A 22,143-nucleotide genomic window follows, 5' to 3' on the forward strand; every position below is an offset into this window, starting at 1 on the left:
CAAAATTCCATTCTCTTTATGGAATGTTAACTGCTTCTTTGTGACATAAGTGAAATGGAAATCTAAGCATTTATTTAGGGGCTTTTAACCTCAGTTCTTGGTTTTCCTTATTATTTTGATAACTGCATTTTGATATGATTGTTTTCCTCTATAATATTTCAAATTTTATATTATGCATTTGAAAACTTTATTTTAAGAAGGGGTTCAGAGATTTCACTAGATTGTCCAAAGGGGGATTAAAACATGGAAAAGGTTGAGCCCTTCTTTAGGTAGAACCTAAATTGGGAAACTTCAGGACTTAAATGTGAATCATCAATCTGCAATCTACAATATAACATTTAACAGTCAAATACACAAGAGCTCTTTTTACATGACCAAATACATGACTCCACCTCTAAAAGTTCCCAGATTCCTTTTCTCTCATTGCTTCTGGAACTAGTACTATAGAAGCCCTATCCACAAGAGACTCTTACTGCCTGAGCACATAATCTGAACCTCTTTATTGAACACAATCTTCTCTCACTCAGCATTATTTCCTTTAGTCCATCTCCTCTTTTCCTTATCTCAGTGCCTTGATGAGACAATTCAACTCTACACTCTATTCCTCTCTCAAATTCTTAGCTTCCATATCATATCACCAGTTATGTCCTGCCAGGAATACTTGCTCAAGCAATCCCATCTTTTCCAACAAATGACCCCCTCTATTATTCCCACTCTATCACATATTTTCAGTCCATTCTTCTTGTTCATTCCCTTCCACCAAAACTAGAATTCATTATCTTTCTCCCTGAACTTTCCCCTGCCCATATCTTTCCTTTTACTATTGAGGGCAACATTAACTTCCAAGTTCCCCATGTTTCAATCTAGAGGTCATCCTGGATTCCTTACTATCTCCCCCTACCCACTATCCAATCTGTTACCAAAAACTGTTGATTTCTTTGCAACATCTCTTCTCCCTATAGAATGGGTGGATGAGAACAATTTATTGCAGAGGTCATGAAGTAGCATTGAGGAATACTTGGAGCTTTGTAAGACATCAAAAATACCAAGGTCATCCACTATATCCTGCTTCATCACCAGTCATCTGGACTTGATATGTTCCCTTCTCTCTTCTGTCTTTATCCCAGTTCTGGTATAAGCCCTCATTATCTCATGCCTAAAATACTGCAATAGCCTGATGATGATGAGTCTCCTTCTTCAAGTTGTTCCCTACTCCAATCCATCTTCTATTCAACCACTAAAATGATTTTGCTAAAGCATGGGTATGACTATGTCATCTCACCTACTCAATAAATTCCAGTGATACTCTCTCTTGCTTCCAGGATCAAATAAAAATGCTTTGATTATCATTCAACACCCCTTATAATCTTTTTATACACTTCTCCCTGACATGTACTATCAGTTCAGATTACTGGCCTCCTGGCCATTCCACAAAGAAGAAACTTTATGTCACAAGCTCTAGGAATTTTCTGTGACTAGCTTCCATACCAAGAATGCTCTCCTTCCTCATCTGTGACTACTAAATTGCATCTTCCACAGGAAGCTTTTCCTAACTCCTCTCAATTCAAAAGTCAAACTGCAGAACTATGACCTTTGTGAGACTCTACAATGCAGTAGGCACATTAATAAATGAATTTTAAATGATTAAATTTTCTTCTGTATGTTGCCTAGAAATCTAATGGTAATTTATAACATTCCTTCTATGAAAAATATTGGGACTAATAACAAATTTCTAATATGAAAGCATACTTTTAGGATATAACCCATTCATACTGTGTAGACTACCTTTAAAAATAATGTTGGCATCTTCATTTCCTTAAAATTATAGGATTTCTCCCCTTCTTTATTAGCATTTGCTAATAAAGAACAAACTATATCTTTATTTGTGGTTTCCCTGTTCCATTTCTTTCATATCTTTTTTATTAGTCTAAGTACTCAAAATTTTCATAAATCCCAATCTGAAAAGAAAAAAGCAAAAAAGTTTTATAGTTAATTTCACTCAGCAGGGTTGTTGTAATTTTTCCAACACATACCTTCTTTTGAAAGATTTGTAGATCTTTCAGGATCAATATTTTTCAAAGGGAGATAAAAAAATTTGAGCAGTGAACCTTGAGGGTGTCATTTCTTAGAAACCCTACTTAAAACACTCACAATATCAGGGACAATCTCTGAAGAAAAAGTATCTTTTTCTGAAGAGTTTGAAATTAATTGCATCAGGACGTTTTTCCGTTAAAAACAAATGAGTAATATTTTGAGCTATAAATACAATATACTGCAATAAATATTGGATATACTATCAAACTCTTGCCATTCTAAGAGGCAGGTTAGAGAAGATCTAAGACAGAATTACCAGATATCTTTAGGAGAAAGATTCACTAATTTTTCCAAATGGACAAATTTAGAGGTATCACTATTGCTCTCAATAAAGTATTTCAGCATTTAAGAATCATTGTTTAATAATTATTCCTTAAGCCTGCCCTAAATCCCTTATGTTTTGTTTTAAACCCATTCCCTCATGAATTAAACTTGGTGCTTATAGAAGGAAATTCTTTATCTTCCTTTTTCATTCTGTAATTTGAAGGCCATTTCTGAATCATCAGGATTTAAATCATTCAAGAATCTTGGATTCGTCTCCTACACCTTTTTATAATATGATAGACAATATGTATGTACATGACCACTGATGAGAATGACGAGATGATAATTAATTTCTGACTTCTTATTTGGCTGCATTAGTAACTAAGCAGTTCAATTCAAAAGTTCAAACAAGTTGGCCATATGGAATAGTGTTAAGTATAATTTAGTTTACAACTTGTTTAGCTAATGGTAATCCCCACTACTAAGGTTAAATTCTCCTGTAGTCTTTAAGGAATTTGAGTTAATGGTGTAAATTTTTTTTTGAGGGGAGGGCGAAATCTATGAAATCGTATGTGTGAATTCATTAGAAATAAAATATTCAATAGTCAACTGAGGGGGAGTACCAAATCAGTTTTGACTTCTATATTTTAGACCTGACCTAGAACTCTTGATGAGGGTACTATGTGTACCAAACCAGAACTTGCTCTATAACTTGTAGACTTAGAGAGTAGTCCACAGCAGTCAGAGGTTAGGTCACAACCCATGGTCACAACCAGCTTTTGTCAGAGAGAAACTTGAACCCCTGATTCTGAGGCTAGCTTTTTATCCACTAAATCAAGCTGCCACTATACTCTCCTTCCTTAGTACTATATTAATAGAACCATAGAGTTCAAGTTTGAGGCACATTAGAGCTTATTTCATCCAGGATTGTTATTATGCAGATGAAGATATTCAAGACAAAAGAAGTGAAGGGATTTTCCCCAAATCTCCAAAATAATAACAGGGGTTAAAAAACTCAGTTCTCTAATTCCAAATTGATCTCTGTATTGAATTACAAAAGGGAAGCATATACTATATGGTCCCTGACAATTTTAACTAATTATTTTTGCTAACCAAGTGCCAAATTCATTTGTTTCCATGTTGATTAAGAAAGTGTTTTTAGCACCCTCTAAATTTTAGTGCCCATGATCAAAGCCTCATTGGCATTTCCCTAATTCATCTCTCTGATATCATGTAAAACACAGCAAAACAAACTAAAGAAAGTTTTGTTGAATAAAAATATAATTAAAATAACCAAATATCTGCCAAATTGTTAAATTGTATTTAAGAATATTAGCAATAAATGCAAATGAAATATTGCAGTTATATACTTCCTATGATAACCTCATAAACATGATGCTCCTGAGTATTTGAGACATAAGCTTTTCACAAATATTTTAATGAAGATATATTCTGAATTGTAGAAATCACCCTATAGTTATGATTTATAGTATAGTATCCAGCAGTATCAAGTACTGCTTTCTTTTTTTTTAGATGACCTGAATTGCCCAAGGTCAAACAGTGAGTATATGTCAGAGGCAGAGCTTAAAGTCAGATCTTCCTGAGTCCAAGTTTAGCTCCCAACTCTGGCACATTGCTATCCCTTCATTGTGATATGTGGCTACAAACCTGAAAATTTAAAGTGAATGAATTTGTATTTATAAAAATATAAAATACCCAAATAAGAAATAGATCATCTAAAATAAATCAGTTACCTAAAATAGAGTAAAAGAATCTCTAAAAGTCATAATAACATAGTTTCAAAGGTAATTTTTCAAAGGCATTATAATAAATTTTCAAAGCTGGGAGAATCTTTCTAAATCATCTAGTCTAATCGTCTTTACAAAGGAGAAAATGGAGTACTAGAGTGGCTACATGACTTGTACCAAGGTCATGCAGTTCATGAATAATAGACCTAGGACCCAGACCAGGCCTTCTAATTCCACTATGGTGTTCTTTCTACAGTATCATGTTCTATACTTCTGATAAATGAGATCTCTTAGTACAGACAAGGGCATCAGTCTAATAAGGTCCATGGAAAAGTATAAACACATTTACATAAAAAGTAAATTTTGAAAGTATCTGTATTATCAATAGCAAAGTACCAAAAAAAAGTCTATTTTTGTAGCTCTTTCTAAGCACAAAATTTTTAACCATTTTCTATAATCTGAATAATTTCAATCTTAAATTCAACTACACAGTAAATGTATAATGGGTATTCTAGGTAGTTCTAGGTAGTTGAAATGCTCTAGGAATGAAGTATTTGAATGAATGATTTTCTAGCTAACAAAGGCTTGACCATTTACATTTTGGAATCTTTGAATTGAAACCATTTCTTGTTGAATATGTATCTAGATCTGAATGTGTGTATGTACTTTTTAACATTAAGTAGATTATACTTGTTTCTGTTCTTCAAGGATTTGTGATTTTGTCATTCATTCCCTCAAAAATAGATTACAGCCAATTCTGTTACCAAAAAAATCTTTGTGAGTAATTATAGCTAAAGAGATTTGCCACAGAGTAGGTAATGCCCCCTAATTATCTTCTCTAAATATAGCTACATTGAGCCTTGGATAATATACAGGTAATCCATTGGCCTACCCATAAATGCAATCATTCCAACCTAAGTAGGTCTTGCCAGAACTTAGCACTAAAATAGCCTTAGAAGATCCAAGGAACTCAATGCTTCATTGAGCCATTATAGTAGGACAGAGAATACTTAACATCATTATTAGATTCAACATAATAATAAAAACACAGAATATCAGAGAAGAGACTTTAGAGATCAACTATTCCAGATCCCTCTTTTTTATAAATGAAGAAACTGAAAATCAGAGAAAGTGGAGAAAATCAGAAAATGAAATAAAACTTCTATTATGTTGCAAAACCAGGGGAGCAGCTAGGTGGCACAGTAGATAGAGCACCAGTCCTGGAGTTGGGAGGGCTTAAGTTCAAATGCAGCCTCAGTCATTTAATAATTACCTAGTTTTGTGACCTTTTTCTTTGATAAAATTTTTAGAAAAAAGAAAAAAAAAAGAAAAACCAAGTTTTCCTGCTTTCCTAAATTTAACCTTTTTAGTGATAACTTAGTACCATTATTAATAGGACAGCTACCATATTTCCCATGTATAAGACACCTTAATTTTGGGGCCCAAAATTTGGGGGAAAAAGTATTGCATAAAGTTATTGAACTCAAGTTTTCTTCATCATGAAATTCAAGGTCCTTCTGCTCATAGCTTTCAGGCATCTTTTGGGCAAGTCTGGTGCATATATAGGTTTAGTTCACTCCATTTCATGATCGCAAAGCACTAATTGTGTCCTCCTTTGAAATTAGTAACTTCTTTTTCAACAGCAATTCTTCTTGCTTCATGCTGAGCCATCTTTGTGGACACAGAAATTTCAATGACCCTTTGATCTTTGATATCTTCAATTCCCTCTCTAAATCAGACCATGTTGCTGACTTGCATCTCATGGCCTTCCTCTACCAGGGAGTTTTCAGTTGGGTTTTTTCTTCCCATTGCCAGTCTCAAATTGTTTTCTCAGTTGGAGGAGGAACAGACTGACATTCAGCAGCACGATTTCTATTCACTTTTGCAAACTGTATCACTTTGAACTTGAATTCAGCACTGTACAAAAAATCTTTTCTGGACCATTTCTGGGCAGAATATGGCAAAATGTAGCCTAAGATAATGGTAACAAATGCAAAACAATGAGCACAAAAACAATAAGCATGGATAAAGTGAGAAATGCAATTAAAAAATCTGCAACAATGAGCATTATAATAAGCACAGAAAAAGCAGGAAATGCTAATTAATAATCTATAACCACTCTATAAGACCCTCCCGGTTTTTAGAGCTTAAAATTTTTCATCTTATACATGGGGCAATACAGTAGGTGGCACGATAGAGTGCCCAGCCTGGAGTCAAGAAGACCTAAGTTCAAAAGTGGCCTAACACACTAGGTGTGTGACTCTGAGCAAGTCCCTTGTCTTTGTCTCATTTTCCTCATTCTGTAAAATGAGCTGGAGAAGGAAATGGCAAACTGCCAATATCTTTACCAAAAAATAAAAACCCAAATCGGGTCATGAAGAGTTAGACACAAGTGAAACAACTAAAGAAAAATAATCTATTATTATATTTTGATGACCCCAGAAACTACTATATTGCATAAGATTACTTGCTACTGTTTCAGATTAGGTTAGATTCAGTTTTTCAGCTCCTCTCAGGAAGTTGTTATGATTTTCTATTCTCACTTCTTACTCTTGACCACTGGTCAGCTTCTAGCCCCTTGCCCTATCATTGAATCTGTTATACCTGCCTCCACTTGTCATCTGTCAGGTAAAATTGGACAAAAATTTTTTTTCATACACGTTTTTACAAAGCAATGTAGTTATTTTTTTTAACATCTGCTTTTTTCATTGTGTAGTACAAAAATGATTTTTCAGTTCCAGAATTGTACTATTTTTAATGTTGATGTTGCCAGCTGGATAAGTAGGGTTTTGTTTTACATGTATTTATTCATCAAAAGAAAATGCCTGAGAGGGGAAAAAGCCTTAATTTTCACTACCCTGGATCATAGGACTAGAAGAGATATTAGTGAACATTCAGCTAGTAAAATATCTTCATGCTCCAGAAAAGGAAAAGAATTCCTAGAGATATGAAAGTGACTGCCTATGGACATATAGCTAATTGGAAAGAAAGTTGGTAGAGAAATGCAATTCCTTGACTTCTAACTCTATACTCTTTCAATTACATTAAGTTAACTCTTATAGGTGACTGATTAAAATCATTGCTAAATTTCATATGGTTAAATGCCAATAGATAGATATACAAACAAGATAGATGGCTGGATAAAAAAGTTATGTATATACAATATGTATCTTTACTTATATACATTATAGACTTGAAATATGGTAGTAGTCATAAATGTTTAGTATTGCATCATAATATCAGTACTATCCTGTTTCTAAGTAAACAGGTATGGTTCCAGAGAAATGATTTATTCATTTTTAAAAATAATTATATTCTTTCTTCTTCTTTTGGCTCAGTTTTTCCACTGACTCAATAAGTATTTCAATTATGAACTATAAAAAAGAGATTTCTCAATTCAGATGGTTTTGCCAAGATGTTAAATATGAAAAGTGAGGATGGGGGATAGAGAATGTGAAGCTTTCATTTTTCTTCTATTAGAGTAAGAAAATGACAACTACAAAAAATAATAATTTATGTGAGAGAAGGAAAAATAATTGAATTGTTATAAATTGGAGCATTAACAACATTGAGAATCTAAGCTGTCTACACTAATTAAAGTTATTAAAATAAGAGGCAGTTCATCATGGTTTCATCTTCTCAGCATGGTCGATCTTATTTCTATGAATCCATCCCAACCCTCTAAGTGTTTATAAGATAGTCTTCATGGACTTGTGGTTTGAAAAAATTAAGTAACCTCAGTCAATGAACAGATTTTTCAGATCCATCCTTCAACTATTCTAGTTTAGTAGGAACTAGGAGAATTTGTTCTCAACTGCCAGAAATTTTGAGACCCAATGTGATCTTCTCCATGACACAATGAGACACTGAGAGGGGGGGATTCTTATTTATTGAAATGAATGAGAAGATTATACTTTATACACTAGTCAGGTAAAACTGCAATTTTCAAATTAGGTATGTCCAATAATTATGAACAGATATATTTTTTAAAATATAGAAATATTTAACTAAAAAGCTTGCTTGATTCATATTTTCCTCAGAATTATCCATTTACATTTTTGTTGTTTGCTGAGTCATTTTAAGCAGTGACTCTTAATGATGCCATTTGGGCTTGCAGTCTCCTGAAAATGTAGAAATAAGTAAGGGTGCCACAGTCAAACTCTCTATACTATTGAACTCCTACTCCTCCTTTGGGATTCCTGCAATACTATCTGTTACATGATCTCTTGACATGGGTTGAATTAGAGTTACAGTGGTGTATAGTAGATTGAGTGTTAGAACTAGAATCAGACAGACTCATCTTTCTAAGTTCAAATCTGCCCTCAGATACATACTTTTTGAACCTAGGCAAGTCATTTAATCCTGTTTGCTTCAATTTCCTCATCAGTAAAATGAGCTGCAGAAGGAAATGACAAGGGGCAGCTATTTGGCATAGTGGATAAAGCACCGGCCCTGGAGTCAGGAGTACCTGGGTTCAAATCTGGTCTCAGACACTTAATAATTGCCTAGCTGTGTGGCCTTAACCCCGTTTGCCTTGCAAAAACCTAAAAGGAAAAAAAAAAGGAAATGACAAACAACTCCAGTATCTTTGCCAGTCAAGAAAATCCCAAATGGGATCATGAAGAATTATATATATATATATATATGACTGAAAAAACTGAACAACAATGAAATGATAGTGTCAACCAATATATTATATATTAGCAAATTTTAAATTCCTTTTAAAGTAAAAAATGAATATAAATAGAAGTTTAAATATTTTCTTCTGATACACTTAAATAATTGTCCTGCACATCCCTATAGGATAAATACATTTCGCTTAGGAAAAACTGCTCTACTCTGGACTGTTCCAAATCCACTAAGTATTTTTTGCACTATGCTTTCTCATTCTGCCTGAATCTAAATGTTTTTCATAGGTCAGGAAATAGCATGGCAAAGTGCCATGGGACCAGCTGTGAGTTAGCTGTTTCTAACTTTTAATTGAATGTATTTCACTGATATGCTGGAACTTAAACCCCAGGGTTGTGTTTGCATGGTGAGAAAACATCAGAGGAGATGACCAGTCTAGGTCAATGAGCAATTCAATAAACATGAATTAAACATCTACCCTGCATAATTCTTCCCTAAGAACACTCCACAGTAAAGAATACTGTTAAAAAAATTGTTCAGCATAATGCAACTGGTATTAAAAAAACAAGATAAAGCTATTTTAAAAATAGACAAAAAAAATATATATGTATACGTACAATGTGTATGCGTTTGTATATATATACATTGTCAAGTAACATCAACCCCCAAAGCAAGGATATGATCAAATTGAGGTGAGAATTCTTAGGGAATAATTACAAATTGGACATAATAGTTACAAAGATATACCTATATACCCCTCCTAGTATTATTCCTAGAGTGTAGCTATTAGAAATAAATTTATCTGTCATAATAGTGTTCTGATTAGACTTCCTCAATTCACATTTATTTCTGTGAGCGTAACAGCAGGATTGTTGTTTTGCTAGTCACTGAGTACTTCTCATCATTATAGCACTATGGTCTTAATTTTCATTCTTTGCCATTGTATCCTTTCTTTTAACAAATTAGAACATTGCCCCAATTTTTGTTTGAGGATGAGAAGTAGAGAAATGAGAAAGTCAGGATATCCAGATTCTCCTATTCCTGTTGAAAGGACCATCTTCCTTCAAGTCATCCAGGCTCAGAACCTAAATGTCTTACTTAACTCCACACTCTCTTCTTCCCATATCCAATCTGTTGTCAATTCCTAACAATTTAACCTCCTGGACATGACACATATGTCAGTCATTAAGCATTTATAGAATGCCAGCTATGTGCCAGCACTTCATTAAATAATGAGGGTTCAGTCCCTGATCTCAAGTAACTCAAAATCTAATGAGAGAGAAATCATGAAAATAACTATGAGCAAACAAGACATATATAGGATACACTAGATATTATGGGTTAGGAGGAAATGTTTCTTGTAGAAAATGGGATTTTAGCCTGGACTTGGAAGGCTACTAGGGAAGCTGAGAGAAAGAGATGAAGAGGGAGAGAATTCCAGACATGGGAGAGAACTGGTAAATATACTCACTCTAGAAATGGAGTGTTTTCTGTGAAGAACAGCCAGGAGACTGGTGTTTCAGGAGTATATGCTGGGAAGTAAAGTACAAGAAGAATGAAAAGGTAAGAGAGGATCAGATTGTATAGGACTTTGAATGCCAAACAGAGGATATTATATTTAATTGTGTTGGTGATAGGGAGTCCTTGACATTTATTGAATATGAATAATGGAGGTAATATAATTAAATCCATGCTTTAAAGATAGTAAATTTGATAGTTGATTGTAGGATTGACTAGAATGGGGAGAAACTTGAAGAAGGGAGATGAAATAGAAGGCTATTGAATTTATCTAGTGTTGTGGAAATATCAGAGAAGAGAAAGGGACACATATGAGAAATGTTAATGACATTAAAATCAATAATAGGTTTTGATAACAATGGATTTAGGAAGCAAGAACGAATGAGAAGTTGAATATGACACCTTGGTTGTAGGGATGCATCACCCCAATGCAGGTTTTCATTCCCTCAAAACTGGATGACTGCAATGTCTGCTAGTTCACCTCCCTGAACTAAGTCTCTTTCCACTACATCCTATCATCTCCTCTCAGTGATCATTGCATGCCTGATCATATTATAACCCCTCTCCATCATTCAGTAAACTTTCTTGTTTCCCTAACACTTCTATTGAAATTTCTATAATCAAATACAAAATCTTCTATTTGACTTTCAAAGTCCTTCATAATTTTTCCCCTATTCACACCTTTCTAGTAGTCTTCTTCCACCTTACTCACCCTCACATGTTCTGAAATCAAGTTGAAACTGGTCTCTGCTGTTCCATCTTCAGAATCCATGTATTTTCACTGGTTCTCCCCCATAGGTGGAATATTCTCCTTCCTATCTAAGCCGCCTAAGAGGTTTGGTTTCCTTCCAGTCCCTTCTAAAACTCTATGATCCATAAGAAGCCTTTCACTTTCATGATAACTGTCTTCTTTCTGTTGATTATTTCCAATTTATCCTGTTTATATTTTATTGTACATAGTTCATTGTTTGCCTCTTGTTTTTCCATTAAATATGAACTATTTCAGAACATGGATTTCTTTTTGCCTTTTTGTATCTTTAATCCATAGTGGTCACTTGAGTAACTGCTTCATGACTTGCTTGTTGTTACTAATATATACACATATAAGTGTATGTATATATGTGCAGTGGAAAACGTTTGCTGTTTGTTCTTCATTCTCAAAGAGGACCGTGACAACAGGGAGATGAAGTCATGAAATGCAGGTGAATTGGATTTAAGTGAGGAAGGGTTGTACAAAGTTATCAGATTCGCCTTATGCTGCAGAGGCATCTGGGTCCAGTGGCCAGATATCAATCATGACAAGTGGAGCTGACCCTTAATACAGGGGAAGATCTTGGGAAACAATTGTTATTTACATTAACTCTGAGTCAGACCCCAAACAATGACTTAATGGGGTTGACCTGAGATCTTTTTTTGGCCAATCAATGAGAGTCAGAGTAGAAGGGAGAAAATGAGGAAGAGGGAGAAGCTGAGAAGGAGACAGAGAGAGAGAGAGAACGAACGAGAACGAGAACTGGGTTGCCCAAGGAGGAACAGTGTTCAAATATGAACTTAGATATTTGACTATCTGTGTGACCATGGGCAAGTCACTTGGCCTCATAGGACCTCAGTCTCCTTCCTAATTTATAAAATTAGATCTGTATAAAGGATTTATAAGCCTTAAAGTGCTATGGAAATGTGATCTGCTATTATTGATATCAACTTCTGTGTGTGTGTGTGTGTGTGTGTGTGTGTATGTGCCCCTTTACCTATTCTTTTTTCTCCAAACAAAAATTACCTTTCCTATTGTTGTACTTTAAGGCCAAGCCATTGAGGCAGTATCATACCCATTTAATTAGAAACTATTATCTTATAGCTGTGATGAAACAAGAATAAACATACCACTGATTTCAAATATCACTATATTCACTCTGTTTTTTAGTCATGACAATGGACTTATAATATTTCATTAGGAAATATGACATTAAGTTGTCCTTAGGAAGTTAAATATTAGAGTTTTCCTGTTGCCTTATATTGTGATTTTTCTTAGTTTTACTAGAGTAAACAGATAACTTTTTTAAGAAAATAATTTTTAGCATGACTTAACACTTTAAAGTATATTATTTTTTAAAAAAGGAACATCTGTGATCAATATGAAGCAAATTAAACATAATACTTTTATTGAACAGCTTTGATAACTGCAAGCATCACTTGAACATTTCTCTCTAATAATTTATGGTTATTATTTTGATGGCACTACTTACTGATCTGACTTGTCCCAAAACCAGTCTTTTAATTCTTTTGATTTATTCCATTCAATCAGTATATACATGGTAGTACAAGAACCATTTAAAAACTCATCTTGTATTTAAATTGTTCACAATTCATCATCATTCCACCTAAAGAAAAAAAGGGAATAGTGCCTGGCAAAAGTATTTCATAAATGTCTGTTACAGTTAGGTCATTGCCAAATGTTTAGAATTCAGTTGTTATTCAGTCATTCCGTTTGTCCAACTCTTCATAACCTCATCAGGCATATTAGGTCCTTTTATCCTCCACTATCTCTTAAAGTCTGTCCAAGTTCTTGCTCATTGTTTCCATGAAACTATCTGCCCATCTCATCCCCTGTTCCTTTTGCCTTTATTTCTTTTTCAGTATCAGGGTCTTCTCTAATGAGTCCTGAATTCTCATTATGTGGTCAAAGTATTTAAGTTCCAACATATTTGACTTTATTCTGAATTAATTTATTTGTGCATTAAAAGATTTGATCTCCTTGCTATCCCAGGGATTCTCAAAATCATTTCTAGCACCACATTTTGTGGCACTCAGCTTTTCTTATAGTCTATATCTTATAGTCATACATTGCTACTGGAAAAAAAAAACAACTTTGACTATAAAGACCTTTGTTGGCAAGGTGATGGATCTGCTTTTAAGTATGCTGTCCAGATTTGTCATAACTTTCCTTTCAAAGAGCAAGCATCTTTTAATTTCAGGGCTGTAACTGCCATTGCAATAATCTTTGAGTCCAAGAATATAAAATCAGACACTGCTTCCATTTCTTCACCCTTTCTTTGCTAGGAAGTGATGGGACCAGTTGCCAAAATCTGTTTTTGTTTGTTTGGTTTTTGGGGAGTTTTGTTGTTTCAATACTCTTGTTGTTTTATACTCTTGTCTTTTTCCCTCATCAAGAAGCTTCTCAATTCTTTGCTTTCTACAATAGAGTGGGACATATATTTTTCTATGTTTTCCATTTAGAAAAAATTGTTGTAGTTTGTAAAACCTTCCTAATCCCATTGGCTCTTATTATTAAATAGTTAGTTGATGTATTAAGACATAGCCTAAATAGTGTACTTTATGTGAGCTACATATATTTGGCCATCTGATGTCTGAATTTTAGTTTTTAATTTGTTAAAACATAACAATAGGTAGATTTGTTCTTATATTAATCAATTATTTTAATGAGATACCAAAAAAGCCTTTCATTTTCTTTGCATCTGAAAGAAATACTCTGAATATTGTCATATGACTTTAAAAAATCACTATCAAATTAACTTCCTTCCTTGCTACTCTTCCAGTTTCCTAGTCTTTCCACACCATATTCCTCCTTCCTTTTAATTCAAAGTGAAGGTTTCACTTCTGAATGTTTGCAGTCTTTATTCCATAAACATAATACAAATAGATTTTGTTCACTAAATACTCATGCAATTATTTCCTTTCTATGTACAGTTATTTTATGGTTTTTTTTTGTTTTGTCTGTGCCTTGCTTGTTTTGTAGTGCTTACATCTATCATGCAAATACTTATAAAATACTTTATCCATTTTGCCACCTCACTATTACTAAAAGTAAAATTTGGAAAAGCTATGATGTTGATTTTTATCAAAACATTCTTATAACTGACTCATTCTTTATAAACAGTTTTACACAAACAAATCCATAAATTTGAAGCAGTAGTATGTTCAGAGTTGCTAACCTGTGGCAGTCACATTCATAAAAAATTAGTTAGCCTGGTATATGAGTTGAGAACACTTGTAGATGGTGCAATGGGTAAGTTCGAGACCTGAAGTCATTAAGACCATTGTTCAAACCCAGCATCAGATGCTTCCTAGCTGCGTGACCCTGGGCAAGTCATTTAACCCTATTTGCCTAGTTTCCTTATCTGGAAAATGAACAGCAGATAGAAAAGACCAACCACTCCAGTATCTTTGCCAAGAGAATCCTAAATGGGATCATGAGGAATCAGACATGACTGAAATAACTGAACAATAATAGTGGACAGAGAGCTGACCTCAAATTTACTTAAAATCAAGTTTAATCCAAAGTCTGCATGTCTGGGCAAGTCCCTTAACCTCTTAAAGGTCTAGACAATTTTTTCTAAGCCCTTGCATCACAGAGAAGATGTCAATATGAAATTGTGAAAAGATTTCCCTTATCTTGGAATTCCAAGTCCAATTCCTATCCTCACATGAAAAAAAACATATTTTTGAAAAGAAATGAAATCTGCATATTCTAAATGTATGATATAACTTGCCCTGGAGTGAGGAAGACCAAGATTCAAGACCTATCTCTATTATAGGATAGTGGCCCCTTACAATTCTCTAAAACAATATCACATATAGATATTGACATGAATCAGTAAAGGGAGTTTTAGTGAAATATCATTTCCACAGTTGAAGTTTACTATAGCAATGAAATCATAGGTTTGACTGGCCAAAAACATACTCATTCATCCCTTTACTCTACATATATGTAGATATCTATAAATACATAGACTTGTACACATATATACACAAAGAATTTTGAAAAGTATACATATGTATATGTATATTATATATTTCATAAATGTAAAAATAAATACTTAGTCATGATTAAGGAAACAGAATAAGGGATGGGGACAGATTAATGAGTTTGGCTATAACTTTAACAGTGTAGGATACTTGTGAGTAACCCTGGTTAATGCAACTCCATCCCTAAATCTATCTTCCAAATCAAATTCCATCTCTAACTTTAAGGTCACAACAAGTGATTGGAGGACATATAGCATTTTTGTTCTAATAATATTTCCATTATCTCAGTACAAACAATGCCAGCATGAAACCACAGTCCAACTATAGTTAAATTTTCAGTCTAATCTCATCAGGCATTTAGCACTTCATTTCATTTTTGTGATATTGTTATTGTTTTGGAATTTATATTTAAAGTTTCTGAAATTTCCAATGTACTGTATTTCACTTAAACATTTTCTTAATTGTATGTTTCATAAAAAACAAAATATTCAAAGAAAGAAGAAAAAATGGAATTTTTCATGAATAGGAAATCCAAAACACACTTATGTCTAGAATTACTTTATATATCTCTGCCCTCAAAATTAAGTAAAATGATTTGCCTGATATTCAGGCTTATTCTCAGTCATTATAACTGAAACTTCTTTCCATTAAAATCTCATTGTCTGTTCATTGGAAATGCATGTTAGTAAGCATTCTTTGTCCTTTTTCTATTAATTTTAAAATAATATGAATGAATTCTCACATTATTAGGAAACCTTTTTGGGGGATCATCTAAAATTGATCCCTAGTCACAAAATGAATTGGTAATTGAGCCATACATATTTAAAAGATATTAAATGTAATAATTTAATTTAATTATTTCTTTGTTAAATTCATAATTAAGTGAGTGAATGACCAAGATGTTGTATTTGTAATTCTTTTTTTGTGGTTCTTTAAAAATATTCAACATTTTTTTACTCTAATATAAATGTCTAAATTCTTTCTATCATTAAAAGGGTATGAAATATTCACTATGAGATAAAAATGGCAAAAAATAAAATGTTCTTATATAATATTCATAGAAATTAAATGTATCTCATATATCATATATGTAATAATATTTGATGAATATAAAAACACTGGATTTCATTTACATTTGTTAACAGAATCTATATAATTGCTGCTTCTTTTTTTTCTTTCTCTATAGTTGTTTGAAATTACAGTGCCTCTTTCCCATGGTCCCAAGCCAGTAACCATCAGTTTTGCCAATCACACCTCCTGTCGATGCATGTCTAAACTGGATGTTTATAGACAAGTTCATTCAATTATTAGACGTTCCCTGCCAATGACACAGTCACAGTGAGTATGATCTGATTCTGTTTCTGAATCCTCTACCACCAATATGAAACAATATAGAAAGTCATAACTTGACCAGAACCATCCTTAGGGAAGTTACCAGTGTCTAAATCACCTAATGTACAAAACTAAAGTCAAACATACAGGATGCTATGAAAGTAGAATTAAATATTATATTGATATATCATCTCATATCACATATATATATATAATTATAATATAGAATATAGTTAGGAATAATACACAGACAATGGAGCAAAATTCATAAAGAAAAATCCCCATGGATCCAATGCCTTAGCAAATTACAACAGAGAAACAATATCTTTATAAGATATTCTGAGTTTGATTTCAAATCAAAATGATAGCATGCTTCATTGATGTAGATTCTGTTGCTAGCAATACATATCACAGTGCTTCTCAGCATAGTATTTGTGGCTTTCTATGGCCATTCTAATGAGGAGTCTTTTCAAATGTACATGGACTGATCCTTGGGTAATAGAAAAATACTTTTTCTGGGCCTATTATTAAAATTTTCCCAAATTTGTAAGACCCTGCTAGAACTTATACTTCCTTATCATATCTTCCTTGAACTAAGGATCACCTCCCCTGTCAAGAAGAAATGAAATAATTTTACTTATATTTGAATATTTTCCTATTTCCATGGAAATTTCCATTCTTGTCAAATTAGAGGTCTAGGCCACATATTAATATGTGTTTATGTATACATGATAAGTGGAGATAGTTTTAAATGGCAAAAAGAACCATAGGGGCGGCTAGGTGGCACTGGGGCGGCTAGGTGGCACAGTGGATAGAGCACTGGCCTAGGAGTCAGGTGTACCTGAGTTCAAATCTGGCCTCAGACGCTTAATAATTACCTAGCTGTGTGGCCTTGGGCAAGCCACTTAACCCCATTGCCTTGAAAAATCTAAAAAAAAAAAAAGAAGAAGAAGAACCATAACTCCTCATTTCTATTTTCCTATGCCCTCTTTTTTTTGCTGGTTTCAGAAATGGCAGCACATATACACTCAAGGTCAGATAGAAGAGTGGAAGTATATTTAGATCTTGAGTCCATGATGAGGACATAATCATTACCCATTATAAAATAACAGTAACCACTTGGATGTCTCCTCCTCTCTTCTTCCTCTCTCAGTTCTAGATAATATTTAATTCAACATTTCTAAGCACTAAAGAAATGTGTACATGAACAAAAAAGAATGTAAATACAAAATATTAATATATCATTTAGTCATGTCCTGAGAAATTGAGGCAAGCAGGTTAAGTGATATGCCTAAAGTCAAATACTTAGTGTCTAAGACCAGATTTGACCTCAGGAAGATGTGTCTTCCTTTTTCCAAGTCAAGTGCTTAAATGTTCTATGAAGGTAATCAAAAGAGGGTAACCACAAACCCTGAGGGAGTTCTGGAATTTCTTGTAGCAGTTGGGATTTCAGTTGGGATTTGAAGGGGACCAGGAGTCTGAGATGAAGGGGACAACGAGAGAAATTCCTGGAGTCAGAAGATGGGGATTTGAGGAATAGCAAGAAAACAAGTATCACTGAATTGCAGCATCTATGGGCAGGAGAGAGGAAGAATGTGTAAGAAGAATAAAAAAGATAGGATGGGGCTAAGAAAGAATTCTGAATATCAAAGAACTTTCTATTTGATCCTGCAAAGAAATATGGAACCCTTGGAGTTTAGTGAATGGGGGTGGCAGATAAAGGGTGACATGGTTAGAAGTGTAGTTTAGGGAAGGTTAATTAAACAAATGATTGAATGATGGACTGGAGCAAAGAGAAATTTATGGCAGGGAGACCAACCAGCAGGTCATTGTCACAGTAAAGTAATGAGATGATACCTTCACCATTAACAGAGCAACAGCAGGGTCAGACAAGAAAAAAGTGCTGGTAGGTCTCTTTGGCAACAGAATGGCTCTGAAGGACTGACAGATAGTGAGAAGTTGGAGATGACACCCAGGTTCTGATCCTGAAAGTATGAGTATTCTACCCAACAGAAATAAGAGAATTTCAGAAGGAAGAGAAAACTTTAGAGGAAAGATAAGTTCAGGTTCAGACATAATCAGTTAAAATGTATACAGTACATACAGTTTGAGACATTCAATAAGCAATTGGAAATGCAGTTTCAAATGTCAGGAGAAAATCAAGGACTGGAAAAGTAAATCTGAGAATCATCTTCATAGAGAAATAATGGTTTTATTCATTGAAGTTGATGAATTAACCAAGTAAAATAGTATAGAGGAAGAAAAAGATGACCTCGAAAGAAGACTTGTGGGACATACACCATTTTGTAGATGACCTGGATCAAGATTCAATAAAATACTGTCTAGGAGAACCAGGATAGAGAGTAGTGTCACTAAAACCAAGAAAGAAGAGAGTATTAAGAAAAAGGGTAATCAAAAATGTCACATATTAGATTAGTGAAAAGAGCACTGGGCTTAGAAACAGAGGACTTGGATTCAAAGGAAAGTAAGTTACCTTTCCTAAGACTCACTCAAGTTATTTATCTGTTGAAATATATATGTACAGAGAGAGAGTGAGTGTGTTGGACATGGCTCCAGGGTCACTTTTAGTTCTAATTACTTGATGCTATATAAAAATTCGTACTTTAAAAATGATATTTTTAGCATCCAAGTTTTCTTCAATGCTAGATGGGAACATCTCATTTCTGTATACTAGACAAAGTATGAAAACTATCATAAGGAATATCATTCATGGCATTTTATACATATATATCAATACTACTTTTACATTTTTCTGAAATAATAATCATATAAAGGAAATAGGTAGATAAAGTATTTTCAAGGAGCTGCCCTTTGAAACCTCAATGGCATAGTCCATCTATCTAACCACTCAATTAATATGTGCTCATCATCTACTATACATAAAACATTGTAACATAATCATTTGAGACCATGCAGTTTAATGTACTGTCTCTGCTCTTAAGGTATATTATAGTGTAATACGAAAGATGTGACAAATATATCCTGAAAATTAAATAATATAATAATCTAAAAGTTGTTACTGAATGGCATGTTATAAAAATCTCTATGAACACAGAGTAAAGTCAAATGAATTATGGAATAAGAAATGTTATGAGTTCATAAGAGAATGAAATCCTGTGTATTGAGAGACATCTTGCATGGTGATGATAGTAATAGAGAAGGAAGATCTCAAAGGATTAGAAAGAATTGGGTCAGTGCAAAGGGAAAGTAAAGTGAAAAGGGGAATGAAAGTGCATAGAAACAAAGTTTTGTGTTTTATGGGCACAAACAAGAGTACAAAGGCAAAAATAATTGTGTTGTGGACATGTGTATTGAGTAGAAAAGTCTGACTAAGGAGACTTCCGTCAAAGATGGTGGAGAGAAGTCAGGCACAGTATTACGTGCTCCTGATTCCCCTCAAAAATAACATGAAAGAAAATTCCTAACAGAAATTCTATCAATAAAACCCAGAAAGAGAAACTAGATCACCTACCTTCAAGGTCTGTTTCAGGGGACCATGGGTGAACCAGGAGCAGAGACCAGAGAGAGCCAATGCAAGGACAGCAGCTGGGGGAAGCCAGAGGACCATCATTAGTAGCAGATGCTTTGGTGTGTGGCAGGTGCAAGAGCCACCTTTAGCTGCAGAATCTTTGGCGGTGGGGGGTGGGGGTGGGGGGTGGGGGCAAGGAGCTATGGGAGAGTGAGCTCCAGCACAAAAAGTTTCAGAGCATGCCTAGAAAATAACCAGCAAGGCTGGGACCTGAGCAACATACTTTCAGCAGAGCCCTCTCCCCAGAACAAAAGGTAAACAACTCCCACCCCTCTCAGGCTCAGCTTTAACTCAAATGAAAATGAGATTAATTCCCTCCCTCAGGGCTCAGCCCATTGTTCAAGATCAACTCAGGCCCAACTGCTGAGGGCCTCAAACACTCCAGAGAAAGCAACCAATGCCCCCTACTGACTGGCCCTGGAATTACTAAGCCAAGTGAACAAAGCCTTCAAAAGCAAACCTCTGAGAGCCAGCCCCCCCCCCAACACAAGATTGTAAGAAAATAAAGGCCAGAGAAAAGGGGGGGGCATGAAGAAATACTTAGAAGAAATCAATTCTAAATCAGAGAGATCTAGCACTTCTGAGGAGAATATGAATTGGTCTCTAGCACAGAAAGTCCTCCTTAAAGAAATAAGGAAGGAGTTTAAAAATCAATTGAAAAAAATGGGAAAAGAAACTCGAGAGAAAATTAACACATTGCAGGAGAAAACATCTCACAACAAGAAAACAAATCCTTGGAAAATACAATTGGACAAATAGAAAAAGAATAATTCTCTCAAATCCTCAATTGAGCAAATGCAAAAAGAAAATGATTCTCTCAAAACTATAGTTGTGCAAATGGAAAACTCCTTCAAAAATAGATTTGACCAGCTGGAAAAGGAGTTGCAAAAGGTAAATGAAAAATTTTCTTCTCTAAAAAAAAAAAAGGAATGTAATTAGAATTAGTGGAAACTAATGACTTCATGAGACAACAAGATTCTGTTAAACAAAACTAAAAGATCAAAAAAATAGAAGAAAATGTAAAATACCTCATCAGCAAAACCATTGACTTCAAGAATAGATCAAGAAGGGACAGCCTGATAATTATATGCCTTCCTGAAAACATTAAAGGGGGGGGGGGAAGCCTGGACTAAATATTACAGGATTTAGTGATGGAAAAATGCCCTGATATTATGGAACCAGAGGACAAAATACTTATTGAAAGAATATATCAATCCCCTCTGGAAAGAGATCCTAAACTGATAACACCAAGGAATGTTGTGGCCAAATTCCAGAACTATCAGATAAAAGAGAAAATCCTGCAAGCAGTCAGAAAGAAAAAATTTAGATACCAAGGAGCCACAGTAAGGATTACACAGGACCTGGTTACATCAACATTAAGGGATCTAAGGGCCTGGAATAAGATATTCCAAAGAGCAAGGGAACTTGGAATGCAGCCAAGAATCCACTATCCAGCAAAGCTGAACCTTCTCATCCAGGGGAAAAGATGGACATTTAACAAAGTGGGAGACTTCCAACATTTCCTGATGAAAAGGCCAGAGCTAAATAGAAAATTTGGACATCAAACAGGAGGCTCAATAGACACATGAAAAGGTATATAAAAAAAGGTGTAAAGAAAAAAAATTGCTATCCAATAAGATGAAACTGGCTAAATCCCTACCTGGGAGAAAGACTCTAATACCTCTCAAGAATTATAACTCTATTAGAGAAAATATATTTAGCCAGAAGTTATGGACACTCATAATTTTTCTGTGACTCAAATAGAATGATTGAAAAAAATACCTCCTTCAAAAGGGGGACAGTAAGGAGGCGGGAGGATGGAGGAGATTGAATGGGTAAATCTCATTACATTAGGAGGTCAAAAAAGACCTATTGTAATAGAGGGGAAGAAGGGAGGAGGTAAGAACTACCTGAATCTTCATCTCATCTGACCTGGCTTAAAGTTAATTTATACATACTCAGTTAAATTAAGAAACTTATGTTCTCTTTCAAGTATTAAAAGGGGAAAAGGGGAGGGGGGATAAAAAGGGGAAGTAACAGAAGGAAGGGAAGGAAGAAGGGGAAAAAGGAAAGGAACAAGAAAGGGGATAGGGTTGATATAAGAAGGCAAACATAATGAAGGTAAGGTATTCAGAAACAAAACACTGGGGAATATAGATAAAGGGGGAAAAGGGAAAAATACAAACAGAGGGAAGATGAAAGCAAATAGTTAGAAATTATAACTTTGAATGTGAATGGGATGAA

General features: G+C 34.3%; 1 protein-coding gene across 3 annotated transcripts in view; it reads left to right on the top strand.

Moving 5' to 3' along the window:
- Positions 1–22,143, top strand: part of VEGFC (vascular endothelial growth factor C) — a 170,945-nt gene that overhangs the window by 123,978 nt on the left and 24,824 nt on the right. For all 3 annotated transcript variants that reach the window (XM_074228922.1, XM_074228925.1, XM_074228923.1), the window contains exon 4: positions 16,204–16,355. In XM_074228922.1, the coding sequence (XP_074085023.1) occupies positions 16,204–16,355 (152 nt within the window). The remainder of the gene's footprint in view (positions 1–16,203; positions 16,356–22,143) is intronic.

This window comes from Macrotis lagotis, chromosome 3 (genome assembly GCF_037893015.1).
Source record: "Macrotis lagotis isolate mMagLag1 chromosome 3, bilby.v1.9.chrom.fasta, whole genome shotgun sequence".
In the NCBI taxonomy this organism is placed as follows: domain Eukaryota; kingdom Metazoa; phylum Chordata; class Mammalia; order Peramelemorphia; family Peramelidae; genus Macrotis; species Macrotis lagotis.